Source organism: Balaenoptera physalus (assembly GCF_965194825.1).
Source record: "Balaenoptera physalus genome assembly, chromosome: 7".
NCBI classification, from domain to species: Eukaryota; Metazoa; Chordata; class Mammalia; order Artiodactyla; family Balaenopteridae; genus Balaenoptera; species Balaenoptera physalus.
Window position 1 is genome coordinate 97,508,196 of NC_138886.1, and position 18,585 is coordinate 97,526,780.

At 48.5% G+C, this 18,585-nt stretch overlaps 1 protein-coding gene across 2 annotated transcripts in view; it reads left to right on the plus strand.

Annotated features, from left to right (window-relative positions):
* PHF2 (PHD finger protein 2) overlaps positions 1-18,585 on the plus strand; it is a 94,357-nt gene that overhangs the window by 48,270 nt on the left and 27,502 nt on the right. For both annotated transcript variants that reach the window (XM_082469607.1, XM_082469608.1), the window contains exons 2-4: positions 2,786-2,871; positions 7,756-7,870; positions 13,327-13,487. In XM_082469607.1, the coding sequence (XP_082325733.1) occupies positions 2,786-2,871; positions 7,756-7,870; positions 13,327-13,487 (362 nt within the window). The remainder of the gene's footprint in view (positions 1-2,785; positions 2,872-7,755; positions 7,871-13,326; positions 13,488-18,585) is intronic.

Sequence of the window (18,585 nt, forward strand, 5' to 3'; positions counted from 1 at the left end):
GAGGGTCAGGCCTGGTGGGCTAGCCCTGGGTAGGGGGTGGGGGTTCAGGTGAGCCAGCTCTTCCTCCTCCTGGGTGGAGAGAAGCTGTCCTCTGCTGCCCCGGCCTCCAGGGAGCGCCCCATGCCGGGGGGCTGGGGAGATCTGGCTGTGTTTACTGCCCTCACTGTGCCTTTGCCAATGTGGCATGTTACCAGTTTAATGTGTTCGGTTTTGGTTAATTTGTCAGTTGAAAATGATATGTATTGTGATTTTAGCTTGCCTTTCACGGGTGGTTAATGAGGTTGGGCATCCTTCTCACACAGCTGTAGCATGTGCCTGTTCTGTTCCTGGCTCTGCCCTGTTCTGTTGGGAGATGCCAGTATATAGTTCATGGAGGAAGAGTAGAAAAGCTTTGCTATATTTGCTGTACATACTTTTCATAGCACTTTGAAGTTTGTTTTCATGATTTGGAGCACTGTTTCAATCCATCAGTGTCCTCTCCGGTTTCCTTTCCATTTTCTTTTTTGTTTGTTTGTTTAGAAAGTCACTTTGCGTCATGAGAGCAAATGTGCCCTCATGTTCTGATTTTGATGGCTTTGTCTTTTACATCTGACTCTTTAGACTTCTTTCACTTTATTACCGTTTATGTTCTGAAGTGAAGACCGAACTTTATATTTTCAAAAAACACTTGCCAAGGTCTTTCTGGGCTTCAGGCTCTGTTCCCAGGGCTGTCGGACTGCGGCAGCTGTGGCAGGCAGTGTCCTGCCCAGGGACCCTGGGGCGTTGGTGGCCTGCAGAGGGTCTTGTCTGCTGAGTGCTCATCCTGGGCCAATGGCTGAGGGTGGGGGGAGAACTGTCCCTCTGAACGGTGAGGAGACCTTTGGGTGTGGGCAGACAGCTAACCTCTTATGACTCAGTTTCCTCATTGTACAATAGGGCTAATGATAATTATCCCGATTACTGCAAGGTTGTTGCAAATAAATGAATGTAGAGTTCTTGATGCTGCCAGATGCAGAGTCAGCACTCAGCCAGCCTTAGTGATGATGGATGGTGTCACTCTCACAGGGCCACCAGGTTCTTTTCTTTTTCTTTTTTATTGAGATAAAATTCACATAAAATTAACCATTTTAAAGTGAACAATTTGGTGGCATTTCATACATTCACAGTCTTGTGCAACCATCACCTCTATCTAGTTCCAGAACATTTTCATACCAAAAGGAAACTCTGTGTGCACTAAACAGTCACTCCCCATTCCTCTCTGCCCCCACCCTCTGGTGCTGCCAGTCGGCCTCTGTCTGTCTGCATTTACCTATTCTGGGCCTGATCATGTAAATGGAATCACAATATGTGGCCTTCTATGTCTGGTTTCCTTCACTCAGCACAATGCTTTTGAGGCTCATCCTTGCTGTAGTGCGCATCAGCACTTCATTCCTTTTTAAGGCTGAATACTACTCCATTGTATGGCGGCACTGCAATTTGTTGAGCCATTCATCAGTTGACAGACATTTGGGTTGCTTCCATCTTTTGGCTATTGTGACTAATGCTGCTGTTAACATTTGTATAGAAAGATTTGTTTGAGAAACTGTTCTTAGTTCTTTTGGGTCTATACCTTGGAGTGGAATTGCCAGGTCATATTATAATTTTATATTTAACTTTTTGAGGAACCACCATACTGTTTTGCATAGAAGAGGTACCATTTTATGTTCCTACCAGTAATGTGAGAGGGTTCTAATTTCTCCACATCTTCGCCAGCACTTGCTAGTTTCCTGCTTGTTTGTTTTTTTTTCTTTTTGAAATTATAGCCATCCTAGTGAGTGTATAGTGGTATCTCATGGTTTTGATTTGCATTTCAGTGGCATCCAGATGACTTAAGGATGTTGAGCTTCTCTTCATGAGCTTGTTGGCCATTTGTATTTCTTCTTTGGAGAAATGTCTATTCAGATCCTTTGACCATTTTTAAATTGATTTGTCTTTTTTTGTTAAGTTGTAAAGTTCTTTATGCATTCTGCATGATAGACCCTTATCAGGTAATATGATTTGCAAATATTTTCTCCCATTCTGCACAGTGCCTTTTCACTTTCTTGATAGTGTCCTTTAATGCAGAAAAGTTTTAAAGTTTGATGATGTCTAATTTATGTCTTTTTCCTTTTGTTTCTTGTGCTTTCAGTGTCATTTCTAGGAATCCATGTCCAAATCCAAGGTCATGAAGATTCACTCCTGTGTTTTCTTCTAAGGGTGTTATAGTTTTAGCTCTTATATTTAGATTGTTAATCCATTTTCAGTTAATTTTTTGTATATGGTGTGAGGTAGGGGTTCAACTTCACCCTTTTGTTATCCAGTTGTCCCAGCACCATGGTACAGCTCCCTGGGGAAGGTGACTTACAGCAGTCCCCTTCACGGGGTCCAGAGGGGCCCTGCCTATGGCTGCAAACTGCCTATGGTGAAATGGTGGGGGTGCCCTGGCTCTGAGACACGCACCCCCCCCCCCCCCGCCTCAACCTCCCTGGGCTCTGTGGTGACAGGGCAGTAATGGCCCTCATGGAGGCAGGCCCAAAGGATGGCCAGTTCCCTCTGCCTTTCCCAGTCACACATGGTGAGATCTTCCTTGACCCTCCCTCTCCACTTCAAGTCTCCCATCCCATCCATGTGGGCCACTGTCCCCACACACACTCTGCCCCAGCTGCCCTCATGCTACCCTGCCCTTCCTCTTGAAAAGTGAGTGGGAGGTGCTTCAGATCTTTGCAGGGGAAGCCCTTGAGGAGTCACTGACTGCTGGTTAATGATGTCTGTTTCTCATCCGTTTCAGCTGTGTTGGAGTGGAAGAGGAGGAGGCCCCAGACATCGACATATACCACTGCCCAAACTGTGAGAAAACCCATGGGAAGTCCACCCGTAAGTATAGCACCATGCTGCTGCTCCTTGGATCTGACTGTGGGGGCAGGGTCTCTGCTTGGCCTTGACCCCAACCCCAACTGGACCCCACCTTGCTGGCATGAACCGCCCTGTGTAGTTGCAGCCAGGGGACTCTGGTATCTAGGGACCACCTCCTGCCTCATTCATTGCCCCTCATGGCCTTGCTGGGCCCACCGTGGCCCCTCCTGATCATCTCCTGCCTGCACATGCAGCTGGGGCCCCTCACGGCCTTTGCGAAGAGCCCACCAGCCTTCAAAGGCCTGGGCAGGGGTTGCAAAGTCCAGCATTAGCAGTGACCAGGCAACCTGAGATGGGTACATAGCCTGGGAGATGTCCAAGGGGCCATCCATCCCAGCCCTGCCCAGCTCTGCCCAGCTGGCCATCTCTCTGCAGGGGTCCAGGAATGTGCATTGTTGGGGATTTGCTCTCCTTCTCTTCTCTAACCCCCCCTGCATGGAATCTTAGGTGATCACCTTTCTCTCTCTCTCTTTTTTTTTCCAGCAGTGAAAAACATTTTATTTCCTGTCAATTCTACATTATTAATAAGTAAGAGTACAGGGAGGAAAAATAATAGTTTGTTTTTTTTTTATTGAAGTATACGGCCAAGGAATTTTGTATTTTTGAAATGCAAAAGAATTCCCTTCTCAAACTGCTATTTGTGCATCACAAGGACTTTATCCTCCTCCCCTTCCATCTGGTCCTTTGGGGGCGTGGGAGGCCCAGTGGGGGCTCCCCAAGGCACAGGCTCATCCAGGGTGGCCCACCTCATGGCTAGAAGGCAAGTTCTAAGGCCAGGTCTATGTGGGGGAAGTGCCATGGGGCTTCTGGGGCTGGACCCCTGTAGCCCTTGTGGAGTGAGTCCTGTGGATCCAGTGGGCATAGAGGGAGGACACCAGCACAGGGCGGAAGCCCACCTCCAGCACCCCTGTTCTGTGAGTCGAGGCCAGCCAAGGGAGCCCAGCCCAGCCCCTTGGGAAGCTGGGTGAAGTGGGGTCTCACCTCTCCTTGACTTTTCTTGGGCCTCTCTTTGTGCCTGGCCTGTGCCCCATCATCACTAAGTGACCATGGGAGCTGTATGCATTTCGGCTCTTGTGCCCTACCCTCCAGCACGTGTGGGCGTGAGGGAAATGCATGAGAAGATGAAGAAGAGAAGGCCTGGTGGCTTCTGAACTTCCTAGGCATGAAGATTCTCAAGTTCCTGACTTACCCTCATGCCCCTAGAAGTTGGCAGCACTGATGCCCACAATACGTCTCACCTAAATTACCCGATCCTTCTGGTAACTGCTTTCCAGCAGGTACAGGAGGATGACTATCATCTCACCTAAATTACCTGATCCTTCTGGTAACTGCTTTCCAGCAGGCACAGGAGGATGACTATCATCTCACCTAGATTACCCGATCCTTCTGGTAACTGCTTTCCAGCAGGTACAGGAGGTTGACTATCATCTCACCTAAATTACCTGATCCTTCTGGTAACTGCTTTCCAGCAGGCACAGGAGGATGACTATCATCTCACCTAGATTACCCGATCCTTCTGGTAACTGCTTTCCAGCAGGCACAGGAGGATGACTATCATCTCACCTAAATTACCCGATCCTTCTGGTAACTGCTTTCCAGCAGATACAGGAGGATGACTATCATCTCACCTAAATTACCCGATCCTTCTGGTAACTGCTTTCCAGCAGGTACAGGAGGATGACTATCACCCCGTGGCTTAACCTGAATTCCTGGCACCTCATGAACCTCCAGGAAAGCTCAGAGCCTAGGAGAGACAGACAGGGTGTGGACCCAGGTCCTGCATCTCGTGGCCCTGGGTGTGGGGTTGGGGGCTGATCAGGGCTGGGGCCGGGAGACACCCCCCTGCCATATAGAGCTGAGTGGCTGGGTAGGCGCTACCCTGGGAGGTACTCAAGGAGGATGGGGGGCAGGGCCACCTTTGTGAGCGCTGTTCTAGATCAACAGACAGTGTGGGACTGCAGCCTGGCAGGACCTTGCAGCCCCTCCTTGGCTGTGTGTGTGTATGTGTGTCTTGCATGTGTGCACACGTGTGTGCGTGCATATGTGATTTATAAATTCTGTGAATCAGACTTCTTCTTGTTATTGAGGCCTGTGTGCCCATCAGGGACGAAGGCACTGGTTTTAGCATCTTCCGCCAGTGTGCGCTCCTAGATTGCCCATCACCCTTTATTTTACATGTGTGTGCCCTGACCAGAGCCTGTCTGTGACACACTGGTTGGTTTTTTTCTGCTTGGATTCCAGTCACACCTTCCACAGTAAGGCCCCTCGATGACCCTGTGCCCCCTGGGGGCCCCCTAAGCCCATGAGCCTGCCTCCTTTCCTCGCCCTGGCCTGGGTGAGGTTTGTGATGGGCACAGTGAGGTGGGGATGGCAGGGAGAGGACCAGAACAGGATAGAGTTGGGGAATGGAGCACCAGGATGGGATGGAGGCGGGGTTCCCAGAGTGAGCTGGGCCTGAGGCCACATCCCTCTAGCTTTGCGTGTCTTTACCAGATCACAGGGTTCTCGCCCCATGCTGTTGCCACCTGTCCCTTGGACTCATTTTTGTCTGTGACCCTCAGGCCCACAGGTTTACGCAATTCACAGATTTAGGGGGGGACCCAGGGATCCCTGTGGGAACTCGTCAAGGTATCCTTACTGACACGAAGGCTCGCAGGAAGCGGGTGACATGGCCCTTAAAGTGGTTCTGAATCCTGGTGTTGCCTCTTGTTAGCTCTATGACTGCTTAAGAGGTTACTTACTAATTTCTTACTTTCCTCCTCCCTGAGGCAGGTGTAGCTGTCACATCTTCATGGTGGGGTGAACCACGCTTAGGACGGTGGGCCGGGCTCTGGTGCTGAATGCCTTAGGGACACCTCTTGCCCCCATAACCAAGGGGACCCTCTGAGACCCACCAGCTTCCTGCTGTCTCCTGGGCACCTTGTCAGAGGGCCCCTGCCTTGGGCCACCATAGGCAGGAGAAGGCTCAGCCTCTGGGCTTAGGAGGGTCATGGGCCCTGGGGAGGGAGGGAGCCCACCAGCCAGGGCTGCAGAGGGGTTCAAGGGTAGCCCCGTGGAGCTCAGACCCTGCCTCACAGCTTCATCTTTGGCCGTTGTCCCAGCATACCTGCTCCAGCCACAGTATCAGGCGTATTCCAGCCTCTCCATGAGGTGCTTGGAGCTGCCCAGTCCCGAGTGAGGGCCTGGGAAGCCCAGGTGACCCAGGACTGCCACTGGCCCCTGGTCAGCATGCACTTCTCAGGCCCAGCTCCTGGCAGGCAATGGAGATGCTGCTTCTTTCTCCTGCTGCCCACTGCTCCCCTGCATGTCTGCTATCGCTGGGCTGCATGCCCCCTCCAAGACTTGGTTTCCCCACATGACCTTCTGACACAGGTCACTCCACGCTCACGAGGAGCCTGGGAAGCCAGGACTAGCATTAATGATGAAGCACAGAGATACCTAGTAACTTGCCTAGGGTCACATGACTACAGGATAGTTGGATCCCTTTGGATCTCCTGTCTGTGCCTGGTGCTGCCACCAGAAGTTCCAGCTCCGGACCTCACTTCGTAGGATCTTGACAGATTTCTATAGTATCCACTCACACCTTGGTCTTGGAGACCAAGCATGATGTAAATATCACCTGTTGTAGGAGACAGTCTCAAGGAGCTATGACTTGATGAGACGGGGAAGGGGTGGCAGTTTGGAACAGAGCTCAGCTCAGCCACCACCCACCCAGCGCCTTCCCCTTCTTGCTTTAGGCAGGTCCTACTCAGGGGCAGTTGTCAGCTCCCTTCATCCCCACAACCACCGAGATGCAGGAGGACTGCAGCCCCCACCCTGTCTGCATCTGTGAAGGACAGGCACCCTGAGGGCCCCGCCAGCTCTCCCTCACCTCCAGTCTCATCTCAGCCTGTTTCAAACCCTTCCAGGCAGCCCCCAGGGATGGTCTCCATGCCTGGCCCATCTTCACTCACCGAGTTATCTGTGGCTTCCCTGAATGGGAGCAAGGGTATCAAGGAAATAGCTTCCTTCCCTCTGGGGGCTCGAAGTCCAGTAGGGGCAAATGTTAGTGTGTATGCGTGTGCACGTTTGTGCTTGCGTGTGTGTGTGTGTGTGTGTGTGTGTGTGTGTGTGTGCTAGTGTGCACGTGCCTGTCCCAGTCCAGTAGGGGCATGTGTGCTTGCATGTGGGTGCACATACATGTGTATGTGTGTGCATGTGTATCACAGCCCAGTAGGGACAGGTGTGCATACTCACGTGTAAAAAGTCCAAGGTGGGTGTGTCCAGTGCCCTTGGAGCATGTGTGACAATAGGACAGCCTGAGGGAGTGGGCAGGGGGTGGGGAGGGCAGAGGGCGGGCACAGCAGGTGGCGCTGGCCTGCCCTGCCTGTGAGTTGTGGTCTGTCATGGCAGCAAAGGTCCCAGCAGGGAAGGACAGGGTTGGTGCTGTTTGAGGGCAAATCTGAGGGGAGGCCAGGCGGGAGGTGTTCAGAATAGCGAGCCTTAGTGGGACCTTCTCAGGAGGCGCCTCTGACGAGTTCTCAGCAGACTGAGTGCTGAGTGACATGGGGTCCCAGGAAGGCCCCAGCTTTCGGGTGCCATCGTCTGAGCTGGCAGGTCGGGAGGTAGGGGGTGAGGTGGGGGCTGTGACTCAAGGATGTGGAGGGCGGGGGCTCCTGACCATGTGACAACTTGGGGTCCTGAGAGGCAGGGGAGGCTGGGTGGGCCAGGGACAGGGAACCCCAAGTTCTTTGCCTCTGAGGGGTCTGAGTCTTGCAGCATTCACGGTGGCTGCCCTCGCGGCCGGATCCCTGGAAGCACGGGGAGGGGGCTGTGGGTGATGACCTGCCTCTTGTTCCCCCGCAGTGAAAAAGAAGCGAACCTGGCACAAACACGGCCCGGGGCAGACTCCCGAAGTGAAGCCCGTGCAGAACGGCAGCCAGCTCTTCATCAAGGAGTTGCGGAGTCGGACCTTTCCCAGGTGAGCAGGTGGCAGCCTTTTCCTCTCCAGCCTGCCTGCTCCCTCCGAGGTCTGGATACGCACCCCACCACTAGGGCTCCAGGGCCATGGGTTTCCTTCCGGGGGGGGGCAGCACAGTCCCCAAAACTCCAGGTGCTCCCGGCAAGGGGGCTGATCTCTCCCTTCTCAGCACCTCTGAGGACAGGTTATGGGGACCCTCTTCACAGCCCGGGAGGGAAGGGACCTATCTCCCCCACCTGGTATGGCCCTTCCCATGGAACCTTCCTGAGAGAGAGGCTACCGTCCCCATTTTATGGACCAGGAGTGGGGGCTGGTGTCCAGCCTGAGACCATCCTCTGGAGGTGGCAGGTCCTGGTATCAAATGGCTGTGGGCTTTCCTCTGTGTCCACGGCCTGGTAGGGTGTCCCTACGTCTTCTTAGAGCACACTCTCCCCCTGCGCAGCCTTGTCCTATATGAGGACCGAGGGCAGAGAGCAGGATCAGGGCCACAGGAAATGGTTTCTGGTGAGGGGGCACCATGACTGCATGGACGTGAGGTTGTACAGACAGCTGCTCTGAGCCCCCCTTGTCCCTTCACAGCTGCTCTGAGCCCCCCTTGTCCCTTCACAGCTGGAAGACAGTTTCTGTTTGTCTGACAAAGTCTTTACTTTTTCTTCTTCACTTTTGAAAGATAATTTGATGGGCACAGAATTCTGAGTTGGTGGGTTTTTTCTTTTAACACTTCAAATGTCTCACCCTATGCTCAACTTGAGTGCATGGTTTCTGGTGAGAAATTCAGTGTAACTCTTACCCTTGCTCCTCAGTGGATAAGGTATTTTTCCTCTCTGGCTTCTTTCTTTTTTATTTTCTTTTTCCCCACCTTTATTGAGATATAATTCATATACTATACAATCCATCCATTTAAAGGGTACAATTCAGTGTATTCACAGCTCTGCACCACCACCAGTCAGTTTTAGAACGTTTCCATCACCTCAGAAAGAAACCTGTAGCTTTATCATCCTCATTCCTCCCCACTTCTCCCCGAAGTCCTATCACTAATGTGCTTTCTGTCACTGTAGATTTGCCTATTCTGAACATTTCATCAAAATGAAATCAGAGACTATGTGGCCTTTGTGACTGGCTTATTTCACTTAGCATAATGTCTTCAAGGTTCATCCAGGGTGTAGCAAGTGTCAGTGCTTCATTCCTTTTTTATGGCTGAATAATATTCCGTTGTATGGATAGACCACATTTTGTTTATCCATTCTTCAGCTGATGGACATTTGGGTTATTTCTGATTTTTGGCTACTGTGAAGAATTCTACTATAAATGTTCTTGTAAAATATTTTGTTTGGACATATAGTTTCACTTTTTTAGGAATAACTCAATATTTAATTGTTTGAGGAACTGCGAGACTGTTTTCTAAAGTGGTTGTACCACTTTCCATTCCCACCAGCAGCGTCTGAGGGTTTCAATTCACCAGAACTTGTTATTATCTGACTTTTTTTTTGGCTGCGTCGGGTCTTAGTTGCGGCACGCGGGATCTTTGTTGAGGCATGCAGGATCTTTGTTGAGGCATGCAGGATCTTTCGTTGAGAAGCACGGGCTTCTCTCTAGTTGTGGCATGTGGGCTTTTCTGTAGCGGGCTTTTCTCTAGTTGTGGCATGTGGGTTTTCTCTCTCTCGTTGAGGCGTGCGAGCTCAGTAGTTGTGGTGAGCCAGCTTAGTTGCCCCGCGGCATGTGGGATCTTAGTTCTCCAACCAGGGATCAAACCCCGCATCCCCTGAGTTGGAAGGTGGATTCTTTACCAGTGGACCACCAGGGAAGTCCCTTATCTGACTTTTTGATTCTACCTATCCTTGTAGGTGTGAAGTGGTCTCTCACTGTGGTTTTAATTTGCATTTCGCTGATGACTAGTGATGTTGAGCATCTTTTCATGTTCTTGTTGGCCATTTGTTGTTTGCCCATTAAAAGTTTTTTTTTGTCTTTTTATTATTGAATTGTAAGAGTTCTTTATGTATTTTAGATACAAGTCCCTTACCAGATATATGATGTGCAAATACTTTCTCCAATTTTGTGGGTTGTCTTTTCACTTTCTTGGTGTCTTTTGAAGAACAAAAGTTTTTAATTTTGATTAAGTCTAATTTATTTAGTTTTTCTATTGTTGCTTGTGCTTTTGTTTTAGACAAAAACAAAAAGAAACCATTGCCAAATTCAAGGTCATGAAGATTTATGCCTATGTTTTCTTCTCAAAGTTTTATAGTTTTAGCTCTTATATTTATGTCTTCAACTCATTTTGAGTTAATTTTTGTATGTGGTGTGAGGTAAAGGTCCAACTTCATTCCTTTGCATGTGGATGTCCAGTTCTCCCATGGACCATTTATTGAAATGCCTATTCCTTCGCCATTGAATTATATTGGTACCCTTGATGAAAAACAATTGACCATAGATGTTTGGGTTTATTTCTGGACCCTCAGTTCTGTTCCATTGATCCATATGTCTCATATTATGCCAGTACCACACAATCTTGATTACTGTAGCTTTGTAGTGAAGTTTGAAATTGGGAAGTGCCCTCCAACTTCCTTCTTTTTAAAGACTGTTTTGGTTATCTGGGTGCCTTGTATTTCATTTAGCATTCCAAGTTCAGCATGTCAGTTTCTGCAAAGTAGTCAGCTGGTATTTTGACAGGGATTGTGTGGAATCTGTAGATCAGTTTTCCATTATTTCTTGAATCCCACTCCTTCCTTCTAGATTTGGTTTCCTTCTTGTTGAATTATATCCGTTAGTAGTTCTTTCAGAAAAGGCCTATAAAAATATTCTCTGTGTCTGAAAATATTTTTATTTTGTCTTTATTCTTGCATGATTCTAATTTTCTAAAATGGATCTAAAATTCTAAAGTAAAAGTTATTTTCCTTGAACTTTTTGGAGATACTATTTTGTTGTCTTTTGACATTTCTTGTTACTGATATCAGTCTAGCCGCTGGAGTTTTTGTTTTGTTTCATTTTCATTTTTGGTAAATAATCTGTTTTTTTCTCTGAAAACTTTTGAGATTGTTTTCTCATTTTTAATATACTATAGGTATACTGCGGTGCCTCTAATGGGCATTTGTTTTTATTTATCCTGTTCAGGACTCAGTAAGTGCCTTTAATTTGAGGTGTCATATTTTATCTCAATTCTGAAAAATGTCCTGTTTTTTCTCTTTTAATAGCACTTCTTCCCCATTCTGTCTTATTTTTCAGATCTTTTCATCAAATTCACTATTTTCTTTTCAGCCAGCTACTATTTAATGTATCTACTGAGTTTTAAAAAATGTCAATCATCATATTTTTCTTTTCTACAATTTCTATTCCTTTTTAGTGTTGCCTGTTCTTTTCCCTCCTTCTCTGTTCTTTGCCTTATCCTCTCATTATCCCTTTGGATGTGTTTAATGTACTTGTCTTAAAATCCCCTTTTCAATTATCCTATTATCCTCAGTTCTGGGGATCTACTCTTCTGGGCAGATGAGGCTGCTGGCTCTCCCTCCTGGGGGTTCACCTCCTTCTGTGAGGCGTAATCTTCAGAGGGCATCATTCCCATGGCAGCCAGTCTGCCCTGGGCTCTGAGGTGTCCCTACAGGATGGTTTCGTGTTTGCCTCTTGCTGGGTCCTCATGGGTTTCACAGTTCCAGACCCAATCCATGGGTGTGAATTTGGAACTCTCACTAGTGAGACAAGAGCTTGGGATTCCAGTTTATCAAGGGTGACCTTCTACCTCTGGCTGCCTTGTAGCTTCCACAGCTGACTCTGTGCTGTCCCAGTACTCCCAGAGCTTCTCACAGCAGTTGCCCACCACACTACTTCTTCTTCCTCACCCTCCACTCACTCCTTCTGATTTATCCCTAACACTCTGTCACCATGGCGTCAAACCCCAGGATCACTCTTCAGTCCTCGCCTTAACTGACCCTTGCCAACACGTAGCAGTGGTGCAGCCCCCTCTCCTTGAGTCCTGTCCTCCGTGGAGACCATGCCACCATGCTCTGCTGGCTGTCCTCCCCTGCCCGGCCTCCTCCCCTGCTGACGACTCTCCCTGAGGGATTCTGGGAACTCTGCTCGATCCCCACCATCTGTTTCCCTGGCCTCATAGATTGTCCCTTGGCCAGCAGCTCCTCAACTTCTTTCTCCAGCCACTAGTCCTTCTGAGCTCCTGACCGGTCTGTCCAACTGGTGCATCCACTGGCCAGTCCCAACAAGTGTGTTCCTACTGAGCTCTGGATCTGCCCCCACCCCCATTCCTGCCCCACCTCCAGGCCTCAGTCGGTGGCCCCGGTCCCTTGGTCACTCAGGCCAGTCCCTTGGCCATTCACCTTTGCCTCCCCCTGTTCCCCCACCCCCATCTGATCTCCTGAGTCCACCACCTCCCTCTCACTGTCACCTTCTGGTCCAGGCACCGCATGCTGAGCCTCCTCCTCCATGGTGGCCGTGCCCCACCGTGGTCCTGCTGCTGTCCACTGTACAGCCGCACAGCAGCCAGGTGAACCTCTGACTGTCACTGCCCTTCTCAAGTTGTCCAGTGGCTCCCCAGTGCTCTTGGCATAGGTGGCCTGGCCCACCACCTCACTGACTTGGGTGCTTGCCCCTACCCCCACCCCCAGCCGCCCAGGTCCTTCTTATTCCTCACACTTGCCACATCCTCCTCCCTCCAAGGCCTTTGCTGGTACATTCCTTCTACTTGGAGCCCTGCCCCTCTCACTCCTGCTCCCCCAGTCTTCAACAGGCCCAGTCTGACACTGCTTCCTGCTGTCTCCACCACAGCACACAGCACTGCTCTCAGCTGTGGGTTAATGGCCTTGCATGCTCATCTGATGAAAGCCCCTCTCTGGCGTTACCACACAGGGGTCTTTCCAGCTGGGCCCCACAGGTCTCTGGCGCCCAGGGCAGCATCTGGCACACAGGGAGGCAGGAGAGCTGCTGACCACAGCATCCCAGCCCAGCCCTGGTCCTGTGTTTGGCTTGTCCAGGGGGTAGGTTCTCTCTGAAAAGGGGTTTATCTCCATCTGCTGTGTCCTTAGACCTACCCCCCATGCAGGGGTCTGATCTCTGAGCACTTGAGAGGAATATTATCGAGTGGAGGGCGAGTGGAGAGCAAGGGAGGTGGGGGAGGGATCTCGTTCACATCTCTCGAGGCTCCCTCTGCCATAGTAAGAGGGATGGGTGCGGTATGTCCCCATTCTCTACTCACCACGGCCCTGGACAGGTGCCCAGACCTCCTGGACCTCAAGGTTCCTGTCTGTGACGAGTGTGTGGGACCCTGTCATGTCTACCTTGTGGCTGCCCTGTGGCCACTGAGTGTGGCACCGTGGCAGGTCCTCCTTCTGGGGCATGGGCGGTGTGTGCCTGGAGCTCAGGCTCCATGTCTGCAGCCCTGAGGCCCTGTCCAGGCCTATCATGGAGGCTGGGACCTGGACTTGATGTGACCCCCGACTTGTATTTCCCTGCAGCGCGGAAGACGTGGTGGCCCGCGTGACGGGCAACCAGCTCACGCTGGGCTACATGGAAGAGCATGGCTTCACCGAGCCCATCCTTGTCCCCAAGAAAGATGGGCTGGGCCTGGCGGTCCCAGCCCCCACCTTCTACGTCAGCGACGTCGAGAACTACGTGGGTAAGTGCCCTCTCCTGCAAGTGAGTTGTGGGCTCCCTGAGCCAGGAGTCCCTGTATACGCTGCCCAGGCCCTGACTGTGTCCCAGAGCCATGTGAGCCAGTGTGACTCAGGGTCCTCTTGTTCCATTCTGGGTGCTTTTCTTAGAATGAGACCCCATGCCCCAGCAAATGATGCTGGACCCTGGCCCCTTCCCTCCTCAGTTACTCTGCCCGCAAAATGGGGGCTTCGTGGGGACCCCTGGATTCTGCCAGCTACAGTACTGTTGGGCGCTAATGATAGTCATGCCTGGGAGGGCCCCAGCTGTGTTGTCCACAGTTCCTGATGTTCGTGCCATGTCCTTCTCAGCCTCTGCTGGGGCCAACCTGGGGGCTGACCTCCCTTGTCTGCCCTGGACACGCCGTCCCATGGCCCCAGGACTACCTCCTCTTCTGGATCCCTTTGGGTTCTAGCTGGTGCTATTGGCGCCCTGTCTTGTGTTCCCTGGCAGCTCCCAGTGCTGTGGACACCCTCGGTCAGGACACCTCTGGATGGATGAAGTGCTTGTATGTGCTGGGACATCATCTGGCACAGAGAGGCCAGCACGTGCTTGCAATGACCTTGGCAGGGCTGGTGGCCTCACAGCCCTGGCTCTGAGGCCCTTATGTTTGCTGGGTATTGGGGTGTTCACAGGGATGCCTGGGTGGCCAGTGAGGAGAGGGGAGAGAAAAGACCCTGAAAAGGCAAATGCCCAGGCCAGCTCTGGCCGCACACTGGACAGGAGAGGGCACAGGTGCTGAAACCCTCAGACAAGTTGTTCCATCACTGAGCTCTTGACCCTTTGCATCTGTAAGGCTTATGAATGGGGGGCAGGGGGCAGATGGGTGTGAGGATTAAATGAGATCATCTGTACAAGCCACACAGGAAGCCAGTGGCATTCCAGAGAACAGGGGGCGGGGTGGGAAACACCCCTTCTCTGGAGCTGAAGCCCACCAGGGGAGGCCCCAAGGCTGGCCAGCTTGTGGCAGGGAGGAAGAAGGGACTCATGTTTTCAGTCTGGGAATGACCACAGTCCAGGACTGTTTCTGCCATGTCGTAGCGCCTGTAATAACAGATAATAGCTAGTGAGTGTCTACCAGGTGCCAGGCATTTTTCTAAGCTGTTTCTGCATAGGAGCTAGTGTTGTCCTGCTCACAACTCTGTCATCCAGGCCCCAGGCTCAGCCAGCTGCAAAGGGCAGGGCCAGGTCTGCCGCAGACCCTGCCTCCCCCCCCACCCCCCAACCAGTTGTGCTTACAGGAGTGGGAAGCAGCTTACTGAATAGGGGAGGAGACGGTCCAGAGGTTTCTGTTGTAAACGTCTTTCTTTCACCTCTTAATTTTTTTATTATGCGACTTTTCATACACACACAAAATGAGAGAAATAAGCAGTGAACCCTCATGTACCCAGTACTGGTCACAAAACCCATCAGCTTTTGGCTGTTTTCCTGTCTCCCCAACTCCCTCCTCCCCCAAGTATTTGAAGGCAAGTCTCTGGTACATACATCATTTTACCCATGAAAACTCCAGTACACAGCGCTAACAGACAGTTTTTAAAAAAATATAATCACAGTTCCATCTTGCACTTTACGACCCTAACAATAATTCCTTAAAATCACCTAAGACCACCTAAATTCTCCCCAGTTGCCTCAAAAACACCTTTTTATATTTGGATGTTTGACTCTGAATCTAAACAAGACCCACACACTACATTTGGGTTTGATGTCCCTTCAGTGTCTTCTGTAACAGCCCCCATCCCCTTTCCATTCCCTTGGTATTTTGGAGAAATGGGGTTGTTAGTCCTGGAGAATGTTTCTTTTTTTTCTTTTTGGCATTTTATTTTATTTATTTTTTTATACAGCAGGTTCTTACTAGTTATCCATTTAATACATATTAGTGTATGTATGTCAATCCCAATCTCCCAATTCATACCACCACACTGCTCCCACCCCACAACTTTCCCCCCTTGGTGTCCATATGTTTGTTCTCTACATCTGTCTCTCCATTTCTACCATGCAAACCGGTTAATCTATACCATTTTTCTAGGTTCCACATATATGCGTTAATGTACAATATTTGTTTTTCTCTTTCTGACTTACTTCACTCTGTATGACAGTCTCTAGATCCATCCACATCTCTACAAATGACCCAATTTCATTTCTTTTTATGGCTGAATAATATTCCATTGTATATATGTACCACATCTTCCTTATCCATTCATCTGTCGATGGGCATTTAGGTTGCTTCCATGACCTGGCTATTGTAAATAGTGCTGCAATGAACATTGGGGTGCATGTGTCTTTTTGAATTATGGTTTTCTCTGGGCGTATGCCCAGTAGTGGGATTGCTGGGTCATATGGTAATTCTATTTTTAGTTTTTTAAGGAACCTGCATACTGTTTTCCATAGTGGCTGTATCAATTTACATTCCCACCAACAGTGCAAGAGGGTTCCCTTTTTTCCACACCCTCTCCAGCATTTGTGGTTTGTAGATTTTCTGATGATGCCCATTCTAACTGGTGTGAGGTGATACCTCATTGCAGTTTTGATGTGCATTTCTCTAATAATTAGTGATGTTGAGCAGCTTTTCATGTGCTTCTTGGCCATCTGTATGTCTTCTTTGGAGAAATGTCTACTTAGGTCATCTGCCCATTTTTGGATTGGGTTGTTTGTTTTTTTAATATTGAGCTGCATGAGCTGTTTATATATTTTGGAGATTAATCCATTGTCACTTGCTTCATTTGCAAATATTTTCTCCCATTCTGAGGGTTGTCTTTTTGTCTTGTTTGTAGTTTCCTTTGCTTTGCAAAAGCTTTTAAGTTTAATTAGGTCCCATTTGTTTATTTTTGTTTTTATTTCCATCACTCTAGGAGGTGAGTCAAAAATGATCTTGCTGTAATTTTTGTCAAAGAGTGTTCTTCCTATGTTTTCCTCTAAGAGTTTCATAGTGTCCAGTCTTACATTTAGGTCTCTAATGCATTTTGAGTTTGTTTTTGTGTATGGTGTTAGGGAGTGTTCTAATTTCATTCTTTTACATGTTGCTGTCCAGTTTTCCCAGCACCACTTATTGAAGAGACTGTCTTTTCTCCATTTTATATCCTTGCCTCCTTTGTCATAGATTAGTTGACCATAGGTGCGTGGGTTTATCTCTGGGATTTCTATCCTGTTCCATTGATCTATATTTCTGTTTTTGTGCCAGTACCATATTGTCTTGATTACTGTAGCTTTGTAAGATAGTCTGAAGTCAGGGAGTCTGATTCCTCCACCTCCGTTTTTTCCCCTCAAAACTGCTTTGGCTATTCGGGGTCTTTTGTGTCTCCATACAAAGTTTAAGATTTTTTTCTTCAAGTTCTGTAAAAAATGCCATTGGTAATTTGATAGGGATTGCACTGAATCTGTAGACTGCTTTGGGTAGTATAGTCATTTTCACAATATTGATTCTTCCAATCCAAGAACATGGTATATCTCTCCATCTGTTTGTATCATCTTTAATTTCTTTCATCAGTGTCTTATAGTTTTCTGCATACAGGTCTTTTGTCCCCCTAGGTAGGTTTATTCCTAGGTATTTTATTCTTTTTGTTGCAGTGGTAAATGGGAGTATTTCCTTAATTTCTCTTTCAGATTTTTCATCATTAGTGTATAGGAATGCAAGAGATTTCTGTGCATTAATTTTGTATCCTGCAACTTTACCAAATTCATTGATTAGCTCTAGTAGTTTTCTGGTGGCATCTTTAGGATTCTCTATGTATAGTATCATGTCATCTTCAAACAGTGACAGTTTTACTTCTTCTTTTCCAATTTGTATTCCTTTTTTAAAAAAAATTATTTATTTATTTATTTATTTATTGGGCTGTGTTGGGTCTTCGTTTCTGTGCAAGGGCTTCCTCTAGCTGTGGCAAGTGGGGGCCACTCTTCATCGCGGTGCGCAGGCCTCTCACTATCGTGGCCTCTCTTGTTGTGGAGCACAGGCTCCAGACGTGCAGGCTCAGCAGTTGTGGCTCACGGGCCTAGTTGCTCCGCGGCATGTGGGATCTTCCCAGACCAGGGCTCGAACCCGTGTCCCCTGCATTAGCAGGCAGATTCTCAACCACTGCGCCACCAGGGAAGCCCTATTCCTTTTATTTCTTTTTCTTGTCTGATTGCCATGGCTAGGACTTCCAAAACTATATTGAATAATAGTGGTGAGAGTGGACATCCTTGCCTTGTTCTGATCTTAGAAGAAATGCTTTCAGTTTTTCACCATTGAGAATGATGTTTGCTGTGGGTTTGTCATACATGGCCTTTATTAAGTTGAGGTAGGTTCTCTCTGTGCCCACTTTCTGGAGAGTTTTTATAATAAATGGGTATTGAATTTTGTCAAAAGCTTTTTCTGCATCTATTGAGATGAGCATATGGTTTTTGTTCTTCAGTTTGTTAATATGGTGTATCACATTGATTGATTTGCGCATATTGAAGAATCCTTGCATTCCTGGGATAAACCCCACTTGATCATGGTGTATGATCCTTTTTATGTGTTGTTGGATGCTGTTTGCTAGTATTTTGTTGAGGATTTTTGCATCTATATTCATCAGTGATATTGGCTGTAATTTTCTTTTTTTTGTAGTATCTTTGTCTGGTTTTGGTATCAGGGAGATGGTGGCCTCATATAGTGAGTTTGGGAGTGTTCCTTCCTCTGCAGTTTTTTGGAAGAGTTGGAGAAGGATGGGTGTTAGCTCTTCTCTAAATGTTTGATAGAATTCACCTGTGAAGCCATCTGGTCCTGGACTTTTGTTTGTTGGAAGAGTTTTAATCACAGTTTCAATTTCATTACTCGTGATTGGTCTATTCATATTTTCTATTTCTTCCTGGTTCAGTCTTGGAAGGTTTTACCTTTCTAAGAATTTGTCCATTTCTTCCAGGTTGTCCATTTTATTGGCATAGAGTTGCTTGTAGTAGTCTCTTAGGATGCTTTGTATTTCTGCAGTGTCTGTTGTAAGTTCTCCTTTTTCATTTCTAATTTTATTGATTTGAGTCCTCTCCCTCTTTTTCTTGATGAGTCTGACTAATGGTTTATCAATTTTGTTTATCTTTTCAAAGAACCAGCT